Below are 15,032 nucleotides of genomic sequence, written 5' to 3'. Positions count from 1 at the left end.
CCAGCATTTATTGTTCATTCCTAATTATGCAGAGGCCAGCTCAGAGTTAACTACATTGTTGGGTGTCTGGAGTCACATTTAAACCAATTGCTTACTCCAACTGATAAAAGTGAACTATTGTGCAAATGGTTGTGCTCATGTGGGCTTTCCTTAATCAGAGGGTAAAGTCCCTGCTTCTGACTAGAAATTCAAATTCTTCTTTTCCTCTTTCACACATTTATCTTATCTCTTTAAAAGTTATTATTCAATCTGCTAATGTTTCCCCTTTAAAGAATGCATTTCTCTGCTGATAACTCATTTCACCACTTGTCTGCTACTAACAGAAGGCTTCATGACACTTTCACTTTAAACTCCATTTCTCTCTACAGACAAATCTGAACCATTGAGTATTTCCAGAATTTTGTTTCTTTTCAACAATTCACTTCAGCTTAGCTGCTGGATTCCAGTTAAGCATATGCATTCCATTTTGCTCCAATCATCTGCAACACCTGTAACTTATCACAAGTGGGATGTGAGTTTTCTACAGCAGCTAGGATTGACAATGAGGACATTGATAAAATATCAGCAAGCACTGTATTTCAAATAAGCAATTACTTTATGACAGAATTAATTTGATGCGACTCTTTGAAAACGCCAACTCTCAACAAACGGATGCATTTTTCAATTAAAATACAAAAGTACAGCACATAAATCCTTCAAACTCACCATATCTGCACTGACCATAATGCCAATTTAACCTCAATTGCCTGTGCATGGTCCATAACCCTCTAACTTCATGTGTCTAAATGCTTCAACTTTGCTAATATCTTCTTTCCTGGTAATATGCTCCAGGCACCTATGACCCCAAGTATTTGACATTTTTGCTTGCTCCCCATCCATGCCTCCTTTTATATACTTCTATCAGGGTCACCCCTCAGCCTCCTAAACTCTAACAAAAACAATCCAAGTTTGTCCAACCTTTCCTTGTAGCCAATGGGCTCCAATCTAGGCAACTTCCTGGCAAACTGCCTTTGCACTCTCTCCAAAGGTAATTCCCTTACTGATTAATAATTCTAAACCTAACGTTTAGTTATGATCTCAACAGCCCTGTGCAGTAAAGAATTCCAGCATTAAATTAACCTCAGAGATACAAGTGAGACAGAATTACATATTAAATGTGTAATCCCTTATTTTGAGATTACATCGTTTGGTTAAACAACCTCTCTGCATCTACTCTGTCAAGTCACCTAATAATCTTTTATATTTCAATGAGGTCACATCTCATTCTTCTAAATTCCAACAAGTAAAAGCCTAACTTATTCAACCTCATTGTAAAATCTCTTCATACATGAAATCAACCTAATGAACCTTCTCTAGACTCTCTCCAATCCCAGTACATCTTTCCTTCAAGAAACTGTTTACAGTACTTCAGCTGTGGTCCAACTTCAGCATAATTTTAGCAAGACCTCATTTTTATACACCATTCCATTTGAAATAAAGGCCAACAATCCACATATACTCCCCAATACTGATTCAACTTGGATGCAACCTTCTGATTCACACACAAGGTTCTCCCACATGTGTGCAGCTTTCTGCAGTGTTTCACCACTTCAATAATATTCAGCTTTTCTGTTCTTCCTGCAAAAGTGGACAGCCTCACTTTGCCACATTATTTTCTGCCATGCTCTTGCTCACAACCTTTATATCTCTCTCTAGACTTCTGGATCACCCTCACTACTTGCCTTATTGTATTATCTGTTGGCAACAGTACATTCGCTTCAGTCATGCAAGTCACCAATATAAATTATAAATAATTGTGCAATGATCCCTGTAGCGCTCTACGAGTTACAAGTTGCTATCCTTTAAAATCCCCCTTTTATCCCAATTGTCTTCTATTAATTAGCCAATCCACTATAATTGCTAATATACAAGCCCCATTACCAACAGGGAATTTTATTAAATTGCCTCATGTCTATTATATCAAAAGCTTTCCAAGGATCCAAATATCAGCTGGATCCTTTTTGTCACTGCTGCTTATTACCTCCTCAAAAAACTGTTCTGTTTGTTGGCATGATTTCTTCATGAAATCATGCTACTCTGCTTGCATTTATGTATTCCTAAATGTTCTGCTATTACCTAATTTACATTACAGTCCAACATTTACCCAACAAATGTTAAGCTAACTGGCACAAAATCAAACTACTGGAGAAACTCAGCAAGTCTGGCAGCATCTACGGAGAGAAAACAGAGTTAACCTTTTGAGAAAGGAAGATGAGATTAATATGTTTAGTTGGCTGGATGTTGGTTTGTGATGCAGAGTGATAACAATTCCTCCACTGGCTGAAGTTTCCACAAAGGACCCCTTCATGGGGTCAGGCTAAACCACAAGCAGTTGTCTCTCTCCAATGAGAAAATAGCCCTGTCGTCTGGTATGACGACAGTGACATTAAAGGGTCACTGGATTTGAAACAAACTCAATATTCTGTGTAAAGCATGACATCATATTGGTACAACTCACACGCAAGGACTTTAAGCATGCTTAGATTATATAAAGTTTTAATATTACCTCAAAGGTCAAACAGTCAATATAAGGTACTTTGAATCTATACTCTACAGATATTAAAAATATTAAGACTTTTTCTGTATCCCCTACAAAACCCTCAAATTTATAGGTGGAGCAATCAAATTAAAAAGGAGAATAAAATATTTACAAAGTTATAATCTTTTCCCGATAGAAACAGAGATTCAATTTTCATTAACAAGAGTAAAAACTCTTCCCAGTAGCAAGGGCCGAGTATGTCTATCTTCGTAACAGATCTTCGTCAACTGAAGAGGTCATCTGACACAAATAGAATTGATGATACATATTAAATTTTTAAAGAAGATAAAGCTCTACAAAACTGATTAGCTTGCAATCTTTACATTGAATACACTTTATCCACTTGCTTCAGTGCTCACTGCAGCAAATATATATTGAAAAGGATACAGCAAATTTAAAAATGTTTCAAACACAACTGATTTGGAAATAATGTTCAGACGAAAGGCTCCTTTTTATTTATTCATGAGATGTGGGCGTTGCTGTATAGGCCAGCATTTATTTCTCCCTCCAATCACCCAAAGGGCAATTAAAGTCAACTACAATGTTGTGGGTCTGTGAGACTCATGTAGGACAGACCAAGTATGGACAGCAATTTGCTTCCCGAAAGGAAATTAGCGAATCAGATGGGTTTTTCTGGCAATTGGTAACGGTTTCATGGTCACTCGACTCTGATTTTTAAACTCAAATTCCACCATTTGCCATGGCAGGATTTGAACCAGACAACACTGGCTAGGTCTCTGATTTAATATAGTCTAGAGATAATACCAGTAAATCAGCGCTTCCCCTAGCCGTAAAGATTAACTTTTGCTTCTATTCAAAGATACTGCCTGATTTGCTTAACATTTAAAATAAAAAAATTACAGATCCAACAGGTTGCTTCCTCTAGCTCTAAATAACAGTAATCTGAAGTAAATCCAAGCGTCAATCCAAATTTTATGTTAATTCGTCAGAGCAGCACAAACTCACCTGTTGACAAAATGTGCCAAATTTTGATTAAGTAGAATTTAGTGAGTAGGTATGACAGGAATTGTGGACAGATTAAACAGTGTCCAATATGACACCTCTTCTGAGCAAACAGCATCAATGTAGTTCTATGAATGCAAAGTTGACAACCGTTAGACAAACTTAGATTTTTGAGATTGTAAAGAATCACGTGTTCCAAAGAACGGTCATATCAATTTCAAAATATTAATGGCTCATCTCTCCATTGAAAACTGCCAGACTCTAATTGCTCCATATCTTGGATTTTTCACCATTTGCAGTATTTTTCTTTTATAAAAATCATTTGCCTCTTGCACACTTAGATTTTTAAATTCTTTGAAAATGATACATTGCCAAAAGTATAAGCCACTTGTAAGAATGAAGAGCAACTGGGACTTGAACAAACAGGGCAAGTAATTCATGTCTCCTTTGTGGGCGGCACGGTGGCACAGTGGTTAGCACTGCTGCCTCACAGCGCCTGAAGACCCGGGTTCAATTCCCGACTCAGGCGACTGACTGTGTGGAGTTTGCACGTTCTCCCCGTGTCTGCGTGGGTTTCCTCCGGGTGCTCCGGTTTCCTCCCACAGTCCAAAGATGTGTGGGTCAGGTGAATTGGCCATGCTAAATTGCCCATAGTGTTAGGTAAGGGGTAATGTAGGGGTATGGGTGGGTTTCGCTTCGGCGGGTCGGTGTGGACTTGTTGGGCCGAAGGGCCTGTTTCCACACTGTAAGTCTAATCTAATCTTAACTGAAACAGATTGAGAGATTGTCAAATCAGCATTGCAAGAATGGAAAATGAAGACAAATTGGAGTAGGGGAATTCAATGTCAAATCATGTACAATCACGTATTAAAAAAACAAAAAAAAAAGGTGGAGTAAGAAACAAGTAAAAATTGTTCAATTTTAAATGTGACATTTTTTAAATTGACAATGAGTGAAGCATATGGAGTGAAGCTTCTCCTTATCATGGTTAATGTCCAAAGCCTAAGATTAATAAGTTGAAATGATACTTCGACTGAAACAGACGAGTCTTAACTTTGTCAGGTTTAGTTCATATCTGCCTCACAAATGGAGCGTCTATATGCCAATTAAGGGTAAAGCAAGATGCTCTTTTGACATAGCTAACAACAGAGCAGTGCAGGTCATACAGCTTTTCTCCTCAAATTAGAGTCAGAGATGATAAGCACAGAAACAGATCCTTCAGTCCAACTCATCCATGCTGACCAGTTATCCCAACCAAAATCTAGTCTCAACTGCCAGCACCCAGCCCATATCTCTCCAAACCCTTCCTAATCATATATCCATGCAAACACCTTTTAAAATGTTGCAATTGTACCAGCCTCCACCACTTCCTCTGGCTGCTTGTTCCATATACATACTACCCTCTACATGAAAAAGTTGCTCCTTTGGTCTTTTATCTCTTTCCCCTTGCACCCTAAACCTATGCCCTCTTGTTCTGGACTCCCCCACCCCAGGAAAAATACTTCATCCATTTATCCTATCCATGCCCCTCATGATTTTATAAGCCTCTAAAGGTCACTCCTCAGCCTCCGAAACTCCAGGGAAACAGCCCTAACCTATTCAACCTCTCCCTATAAATCAAATCCTCCAACTTTGGCAACATACTTGTAAATCTTTTCTGAACCCTTTCAAGTTTCACAATAGGAAGGAGACCAGAATTGCATGCAATATTCCAAAAGTGGCCTAAACAATGTCCTGTACAGCTGCAACATGACCTCCCAACTCCTGTACTCAATGCTCTGACCAATAAAGGAAAGCATGCCAAACATCGTCTTCACTATCCTATCTACCTGCGACTCCACTTTCAAGGAGCTATGAATCTGCATTCCAAGGTCTCTTTGTTCAGCAACACTTCCAAGGTCATTACCCAAGGTCCTGCTAAGATTTGCTTTCCCAAAATGCAGCACCTCGCCGTTATCTGAATTAAACTCCATCTGCCACTTCTCAGCCCATTGGCCCATCTGGTCAAGATCCTGTTGTAATCAGAGGTAACCCTCTTCGCTGTCCACTACACCTCCAATTTTGGTGTCATCTGCAAACTTACTAACTATTCCTCTTATGCTCACATCCAAATTATTTATATAAATGACACAAAGTAGTGGACCCAACACTAATCCTTATGGCACACCACCGGTCATAGGCCTCCAGTCTGAAAAACAACCCTCCACCACCACCCTGTCTTCTACCTTTGAGCCAGTTCTATATCCAAATGGCTAGTTCTCCCTGTATTCTGTGAGATCTAACCTGTCTCCTACAAAGAACCTTGTCAAATACCTTACTGAAGTCCATACAGATCATGTCCACTGCTCTGCCCTCATCAATCCTCTGTTAGTTCTTCAAAAAACTCAATCAAGTTTTAAGGCATTCCCCACGAACTATCCCTAATCAGTCCTTGCCTTTCCAAACACATGAACATCCTTATCCCTCAGGATTCCCTCCAATAACTTGCTCACCACCGAAATCAGACTCACCGGTTAATAGATTAGATTTAGATCTTAGATTACTTACAGTGTGGAAATAGGCCCTTCGGCCCAACAAGTCCACACTGACCCACCGAAGCGCAACCCACCCAGACCCATTCCCCTACATTTACCCCATTCACCTCAACCATGGGCAATTTTGCATGGCCAATTCACCTAACCTGCACATTTTTGGACTGTGGGAGTAAACCAGAGAACCCAGTGGAATCCCACGCAGACACGAGGAGAATGTGAATTTATCCACTTTTATACACTTCAAGACATCCAGCATCTCCTCCTCTGTAATATGAACATTTTTCAAGATGTCACCATCTATTTCCCACATTCTATACCTTCCATGTCTTTCTCCACAGTAAACACTGATGCAAAATACTCGTTTAGTATCTCCGCCCATCTTCTGTGGCTCCACACAAAGGTCGCCTTGCTGATTTTTGAGGGGCCCTATTCTCTCCCTAGTTACCCTTTTGTCCTTAACGCATTTGTAAAAAAAACCTTTGGATTCTCCTTAACTCTATTCGCCAAGCTATCTCACATCTCCTTTTTGCCCTCCAACTTCCCTCTTAAGTGTACACCTACTGCCTTTACACTCTTCCAAGGATTCACTCGATCTATCCTGTCTACACCTTTCATATGCTTCCTTCTTTATCTTAACCAAACCCTCAAGTGTCATGCTCTTATTTGGCTCCACCTCCTTCCTCAGAAATTTTAATTTGGTATCTGACATTGCTTGCTGGGATCGTTTAGCTCAGTTGGCTGATGTGCGCCGCAGAGTGATACCAACAGCATGGGTTCAATTCCTGCAACAGCTGAGTATGCCATGAAGAATTTCCTTAACCATTACCCTTGGCTGAAATATGGTGGCCCTCAGGTTAAACCAACACCAGTTTTTTTTTTCTCTTTAATGAGAGTGCAGCCCTATGGTCTGGTGCACAATAATCTTAGGAAAGAAAGAAAAGGTGGAGGGATAGGTTTGTTTTACAAGGCTGTTGCCTAATGGCTTGAGCCCTTAGGGGAGAGGTTAAATAGGGCTGGGGTATTTTCCCTGGACAGTCAGAGGTTTTGGGGTGACCTAATAGAGGTTTATGAAAGTATGAGGGGCATGGATAGCGTGAATAGCCAAAGTCTTTTTTTTAAACCAAGGTAGGGAAGTCCAAAACTAGAGGGCATCAGGTTTAAGGTGAGAGGGGAAAGATTTAAAAGGGATTTAAGGGGCATCATTTTCAAGCAGAGAGTGGTGCATGTATGGAATGAGCTGCCAGAGGAAGTGATGGAGGCTGGTACAATTACAACATTCAAAAGGCAACTGCATAGATACATGAATAGGAAGGATTGAAAGGAATATAGGCCAAATGCTGGCAAATAGTTAGGTTAATTTAGGATATCTGGTCAGCATGGACAATTTGGACTGAAGGGTCTGTTTTTGTGCTGTAAAATTCTATAACTCTATTCCCTACACCTATCAGCCTTTCCTTTCACCCTAACAGGAATATACCGTCTCTGGATTCTTGTTATCTCATTTCTGAAGACTTCCCATTTTCCAGCCGTCCCTTTACCTGTGAACATCTGCCTGCAATCAACTTTCAAAAGTTCCTGCCTAACAGTATTGTCAAAATTGGCCTTACTCCAATCTAGAACTTCAACTTTTAGATTGGTCTATCCTTTTCAATCACTATTTTAAAACTAATAGAATTATGGCTGCTGGCCCTGAAGTGTTCCCCCACTGATGCCTCAGTCACCTACCGTGCCTTACTTCCCAAGAGGTCAGGTTTTGCACCTTCATCCACATACCAAATCAGAAAAATTTCTTGTACACACCTAACAAATTCCTCTCCATCTGAACCCTTAACACAATGGCAGACCCAGTCTATGTTTGGAAAGTTAAAATCCCCTACCATAACCACCCTATTATTCTTACAGGTAACGGAAATCTCCTTACAAATTTGTTTCTCAATTACCCGCTGACTATTAAGGGGCCGATAATACAATCCCAACATGATCACCCTTTCTTATTTTTCAGTTCCACCCAAACAACATGCCTGGATGTATTTCCAGAAATATTCACCGTTAGCATTACAGCTGTACTATCCCTGATCAAAAACACTTCTCCCCCTCCTTTCTTGCCTCCCTTTCTATCCTTCCTGTGGCATTTGTATTCTGGAACATTAAGCTACCAGTCCTGTCCATCCCTAAGCCACATTTCTGTTATTGCTATGATATCCTGGTCCCATGTTCCAAACCATGCCTAGCGTTCAAGTGCATTCCCTTTTAGGCCTCTTGCATGGAAATAAGTGCAGATTAATTTATCAGTCCTACCTTGTTCTCTGCTTTGTCCTTGCTTGATTCACTTCTCTTCTCAACCAGTCCCAGATTGCTCCAGCTTTTTTTAATATAACTAATGGCAATTATTAGCTTTAACATTATATTGACAAAAAAAATTACAATGCTCACAAAGCTAGCAAATTTGCATTAACTAGTCACAACAATTATGGCTTCACAGCTGAGGAAAATGTATTGAAGTATTTCTATTTTTATATAATTTGTTATTGTTTAGGCAGGGAAGGAAAAAGATTTGAATTGTGTGATGTCACCACATGGAAAAACATTACAGCCAATTAAGTACTTTTCAGAAGGGCATTCACTTTATAACGTAGAAGATATGCGAGCCAAATTGGACACAGCAGGGTCCTATAATGGAAATGCAATGATAACACTGAAATAAACTAGTGGTTGTTAATGGAACTATAAAACTGTTAGAACATTGTATTCTTTACAATAGCAGAGAATCTTTTAAGGTGAAAGTGAGTACTGCAGAGGCTGGAGATCAGAGTCAAGATTAGTGTGGTGCTGGAAAAGCACAGGTCAGGCAGCATCCAAGGAGCAGGAAAAAATCAACGTTTTGGGCAAAGGCCCTTCGGCTTTTGCCTGATTTTCCTGCTCCTCCAATGCTGCCTGACTTGCTTTGCTTTTCCAGCACCACATTAATCTTGACAGAATCTTTTAAGTCTACCTGATAAATTAGACAGTGGCTTAGCTTAGCATCTCAGCTAAAACGTGGTACTGCAGGTGGTGTTACGTTTCTTCAGTGATGCACTGTAGCATTGATCTAGACTAGATGCACTTGAATGGAACTTGAAGTCAATTTTGACAAAGACAATATAGCCCTACCATTGAGCCCAATCTTATTTATGAACTTGACAGTTTGTTTATAATCAATATGATAAGTTGAGTTCAAGAACATTACAAATCACATCATAATGAAACAAACTTGTATTAGTTCCAACACAAAAGCCACATACGTTAAGATCGGTTTCTATCCCTTCCATTCACAGACTGTTCAAAATGTATTTAAAATTGAGAAACATTGCTGGTTCAGAGCAAAAAACAAAAGAAAAGTTAACAGTACTACCACCTCAAGAAACGTCTGAACAAAAGTACATTGTGCATTAATTCTTGCATTTTCACTGGTACACTAAAATCTAGGTTAATAATAATGCCGTTCTTTGAAATGAAATATATAGTGGGTTGAAGCAAAACAATATATGCACATAAAAGCAGGAATATTAGAAGCATATACTTAAAATTACTATTTTGGGCAATCAATAGACAGCAATTAAGGGGTTGTCAAGTTTGAGCTATCCAAAACCAGAAAAGACCCAGCAATGCGATTATGAACACTGTTTTTTTGCACTTAGGTTATGCTCGAAAACAGCATCCAAATATATTATACCAAAAATGGCTTAATTTCTGTCTCTACTACAGACAGGAATGAAAAATAAAATAAATTAACTATAACAATAAATTGGCTCAAATGTAGAAGACAGAGGGTAGTGGTGGAAGGTTGTTTTTCAGACTGGAGGCCTGTGACCAGTGGATTGTCACAAGGTTCAGTACTGGGTCCACTACTTTTGAACTTTTATATAAATGATTTGGATGCGAGCATAACAGGTACAGTTAGTAAGTTTGCAGATGACACGAAAATTGGAGGAATAGTGGACAGCAAAAAAGGTTACCTCAGAGTACAACAGGATCTTGATCAGATGGGCCAATGGGCTGATGGGTGGCAGATGGAGTTTAAATTCAGATAAATGCGAGATGCTGCATTTTAGGAAAGCAAATCTTAGCAGGACTTATACACTTCATGGTAAGGTCCCATGGAGTATTACTAAACAAAGAGACCTTGGAGTGCAGGTTCATAGCTCCTTCAAAGTAGGGTCACAGGTAGATAGGATAGTGAAGATGGCATTTGGTATGCTTTCCTTTATTGGTCAGAGTATTGAGTACACAAGTTGGGAGGTCACCATGTTGCAGCTGTACAGGGCATTGACTAGGCCACTGTTGGAATATTGCATGCAATTCTGGTCTCCTTCCCATCGGAAAACTGTTGTGAAACTTGAAAGGGTTCAGAAAAGATTTACAAGGATGTTGCCAGGGTTGGAGAATTTGAGCTACATGGAGAAGTTTAGCTATATGGAGAAGTTGAATAGGCTAGGGCTGTTTTCCCTGGAATATCGGAGGCTGAGGGGTGACTTCTAGAGGTTTACAAAATCACGAGGGGCAAGGATAGGACAGTCTTTTCCCTGGGGTGGGGGAGTCAAGAACTAGAGGGGTGAGTGGGGGAAAGATATAAAAGAGACCTATGGGGCAACTTTTTCACGCAGAGGGTACATGTATGGAATGAGCTGCCAGAGGAAGTGGTGGAGAATAGTACGATTGCAACATTTAAAAGGCATTTGAATGGGTACATGAACAGGAAGGGTTTAGAGGGATATGGGCCACGTGCTGTCAGGTGAGACTAGATTGGGTTGGGATATCAATCGGCATGGACAGGTTGAACTAAAGGATCTGTTTCTGTGTTGCACATCTCTATGACTCTAAAAACCTTCTTAAAATTAAGAGAAAGCACTTAATACTCTTCAACATGGCGCCACTATTGATATACTTCGTAATCTTGCTCAGAATACTGTCTAATCTTAACACAAGCTTTAAGATTCATATGAAACATTAAAAGCAGGATATAAACTTAAAAATTGAGCTTTAAGAGTCAGAGAATTTTTTTAAAAATCACAAAAACTTGATCTTGATCTTTCTCCAAACTAATGAATCTAGGCTAAGGGTATTGTTTCACTGTGAAAGCATGCAAAGGAATGAGCCACACTGTTGTTGCAAATTTTAACGTCAGGCATTTATTTACAAATCTCAGAGTCAAAAGTCGTACAGCATGGAAACAGATCCTTCAGTTCAACAAATCCGTTTTACCAAACTGAAGTACAGCAACCCCCCAGGTTACGAACAAGTTCCATTTTTTCCGTTGTTCCTAAGCCGAATTTGTGCATAAGTCGGAAGAGATATGGGCTAATTAGTCCGTGCATTTGTTAGGATGAAACATTGTTCGGAACTATTTTTTAAAATAATTTTTTAAAATGAGGTTGGTTAGTAAATACAGGACGTTCGTAAGTCAGGAGTTCATAACCTGGGGACTTCCTGTAGTCCCACATGGAAGCATTTGGCTGATATCTTTCCAAAACTTTCCTATTTGCGTACTTATCCAAATGTTTTTTAACCAATGTAACCGTACCTGCATCTATCACTTCCTTTGGCAAATCATTCCACAGATGAATCACCATCTGTGTGAAGACGTTGCCGCTAAGATGTCTTTTAAATCTTCTCCTCTCACTTAAACTTATGCTCTATAGTTTTGTACTCCTTTAGCATGGGAAAAAGACCTTGGCTTTTCACCTTATTGATGTCCCTCATGATTTTATAAACTTCTAGCACAAAACATGGAATTGATTAATCACTCAAGAGAATTGCTGTTTTTAAAACAGTATGTACATATGCATAGTTAGTCTCAATAAATTAGTTCAACTATAGATGCATGCAATTCTGAGTATTGCAATATTTAGGAATAATACAAATCCATGAAAAATGTACAGCCAAAATAAAGATTCACAAGAATAGTGGTTAGAAGTCAGATAAAGGCAATTTTGAAAAGTTGGGTTTTGTTTTTAAATTATTTTTTAGATCAGATTAGATCCCCTACAGTGTGGGAACAGGTCCTTCAGCCCATCAGGTTCACACCGACCCTCCGAAGAGCAACCCACCCAGCCCCATTTCCCTACATTTACCCCTGACTAATGCACCTAACACTATGGGCAATTTAGCATGGCCAATTCACCTAACCTGCACAATTTTGTGATGAATCCCATGCAGACACGGGGAGAATGTGCAAACTCCACAAAGACAGTTGCCCAAGGCGGGAATTGAACCCAGGTCCCTGGCACTGTGAGGCAGCAGTGCTAACCACTGAGCCACCGTGCTGCCCTATGGAAAAGAAAGGTTTCTAAAACATGAGAATTTGCAACATTAACAGTGGAAATATGTTTCCACTGATTCAGACGAACAGAGTATATATTATGCCTTATTACCATCAAAAGAAGAAGAAAGCTCAAAAAAAAAGTTAATCCTTCACCAACATACACACCTTGCATGTGTATTTATCAAGATTTAAACTACAGTGTATTTAAAAAGGAACGTGTTATAATGGACAAACGAATTCAGGGAAAGGCTGGATATTAAACGCAGAAAACAATGGAAATCACACTGTTCAATCAGCATCTGCGAAAGGATGAAGGAGGTCAACAGGTATGGTCAAAATCAATTAACATTGTTGCTGGGTTTCCAGACTTCACTGCCCCACTTAACCTGGCCATTTTGCATCAATTTCTGAACCAAAGTTAGAAATGGTAATGATCAAAAAAAGCAACTGAAACACTTTGCTTAGAATCATTCACCAAATAGCGGTGAAATTCCTAACAAATACCCTTTGTTATCCCCCGTAACTTTCCAGGCCTTAGATGCTCAATCCAGTATCGATATTACCCTAGCCACATGCACTGATCCTGTCTGTTGCTGGACTCGCAGTCATTTTAACTGTGATGAATCAAAATCCAAGTCTATTCCTAATACCCTCCATGGAAGCCAGAGCGGTTCCCGGAAGCCTCAACAAAACATGTATTTGACTGGGTGCCCAGATCTTATTTCTGAGTAGTGCGTCCAAACCAGAGTCCGATGCTGACTTCCCCATGAGCACTAATGCTATGACGAGCCACCCTGATCAGAGGTCCCACCGTTCAGAACCCCCACTTGATTAAAATTTCTGCTGTCGATACCTCCTTTAACGCAGGTAACATTTCCACCCAGTTCAATGCACTCTTGATGCAGTATCTCCCCGATGAAATAGGTAAATCCATCCATTCTCATGCCCTAGATTGGTCGGAAAAAAACTAGTCACCCACATCTGAAGTTTGAATAAATCGGGCCTGCCTGTGCCTGTTAAGCACAAAATGGTTCAGAGACCTGTCTGCAATAATGGCTTCACAATATCAAGTGGGGCTAGTACCCTATATTCCAGAGTGTGTTGATCCACACAGCAATGGCTGTGCCAAATACCTTAATGATCCTGTGGCACCCCCTTTACACCAGGTGCCTCTCCTTGCCCTGTCCCAAACACACCGGACTTTCGAGATCAGGGTTGGGGACTTCAATTTAACCCCAGGTAGGTTGTTTCACTTGTGGTTCCTTTGGTCGCCGGAGGAGTGACTGTCCACATAAACAGCCCTTTGCCAGGCCTATCGGACTTTCTTCCCGAAAACTCAGGCAGAGTCCCGACCGCCTTGCTCCTTTCTCCACCCACAATCCATTCTGTCACTGACAAGCACTCGGCAGACAAGACCCCGCTCTAAGATGCAGTAATTTTCCCCGTCCTCACCTCTTCTGAGGAGGAACCCATCCTTTACCTTGGTGTCAAGTCTGCCCACTTACTCTTCCTCTTGGATACTGGCACTATATCCTCTATGCTATATCTGCTGACATCTGCTCACAGTATGAATTCCCCTCAACTGATTAAAAACTGCTCCTCTCAGCCCTTTCCTCCCAGGTCCAGGAATTCCCCCAACCTCTCAACTCATGGTTCATTATGGACAACAGAGTTCCCTTATTCAGTTTGCGGTCACTCCCTCTCTGCGCCTCAACCTTGCTGGTAGAGACATTTTCTGTCATTTGAATCTATCAGTCGCTTGTGCTGATGGGGGAAATTAGTATTTCCAGTGCTGCTGACCATCACGCCCATTCGTGGTCCTTGGGCATCTCCAACTTTTCCCTGCCTCCTGATGCCTACCCAGGACATGTGAAATGTCAAGACAGATCTGATGGCATTCCCTTCAAAAGAGGGTAACAGTTCCTATGTGGTAAAGTCAATCGTACCCACCTCACAGCGGATACCTGTGTCTTTGTCCTTCTTCAATACAGAGGAATTAGGAAAGCTTCGTGTCCCACTGCTGCCACATTTGCCTCGATTAACCTTGTTTACTCTCACGATAAAGGCTGTTCGGAAACCCTTTTTACACACCTGGGCTATTTTTTCTTCTTTAACAGTACAGCCACAAACTTCCTAAAGTCCCCTTACCCTCACTCGGTGACCACTGACACCTACTTCCCAGGACAGTACCCTGTCTGGGGCATTGGGGACCAGCACACAACTGTCAGAAGCGCGATGTCTCAGAGGAATTTTGAGCTGCCTATAAAGAACTTCCCACCCTTCCTGCAGGGCAGACTGCTGGTTACAGTGCAGCAGGCTTTTTCTCTCCCTTGTGGCTTCTGAGGCTAACATGGCCGCCCACAACCCTAACTAACTTGTGGACTTACCATGTTGGGCAACACTACTCGCAGAGCCTCAAGGTCATCTTCCAGAACCTGAACCAACTCAGACTTTTCTTCATGCAAAGTCACTATACATTGGATCACCTCCTCACCTGTCAGGGTGATGCTTGCTCTATAGTACAGGACAAATGCATCATGAGTCTGGATGACATCACAGCTAATGTCACCCACTATGTCCACAAGCTAGATGAATAATTAGGGTCTATGAAGGAGGGCAATGGATGGGCTGGATGGGGGAACTGGGGGCTCAGAGG

General features: G+C 40.7%; 1 protein-coding gene across 4 annotated transcripts in view; it reads right to left on the bottom strand.

Moving 5' to 3' along the window:
* The window catches only part of plekhf2 (pleckstrin homology domain containing, family F (with FYVE domain) member 2), a 36,558-nt gene that overhangs the window by 5,461 nt on the left and 16,065 nt on the right, over positions 1–15,032 (bottom strand). The window contains exons 2-3 of one of the 4 annotated variants that reach the window (XM_060823692.1): positions 8,374–8,452; positions 3,545–3,669 (exon numbers count right to left, since the gene is read on the bottom strand). The exons of the other annotated variants lie outside the window; for them this stretch is intronic. Of the exons in view, the coding sequence (XP_060679675.1) occupies positions 3,545–3,659 (115 nt within the window). The 5' untranslated portion in view covers positions 3,660–3,669; positions 8,374–8,452. The remainder of the gene's footprint in view (positions 1–3,544; positions 3,670–8,373; positions 8,453–15,032) is intronic. 4 annotated transcript variants of the gene reach the window in all.

The sequence above is a fragment of the Hemiscyllium ocellatum genome, chromosome 4 (genome assembly GCF_020745735.1).
Source record: "Hemiscyllium ocellatum isolate sHemOce1 chromosome 4, sHemOce1.pat.X.cur, whole genome shotgun sequence".
NCBI classification, from domain to species: domain Eukaryota; kingdom Metazoa; phylum Chordata; class Chondrichthyes; order Orectolobiformes; family Hemiscylliidae; genus Hemiscyllium; species Hemiscyllium ocellatum.
This window is presented reverse-complemented; position numbering and strand designations above follow the sequence as displayed.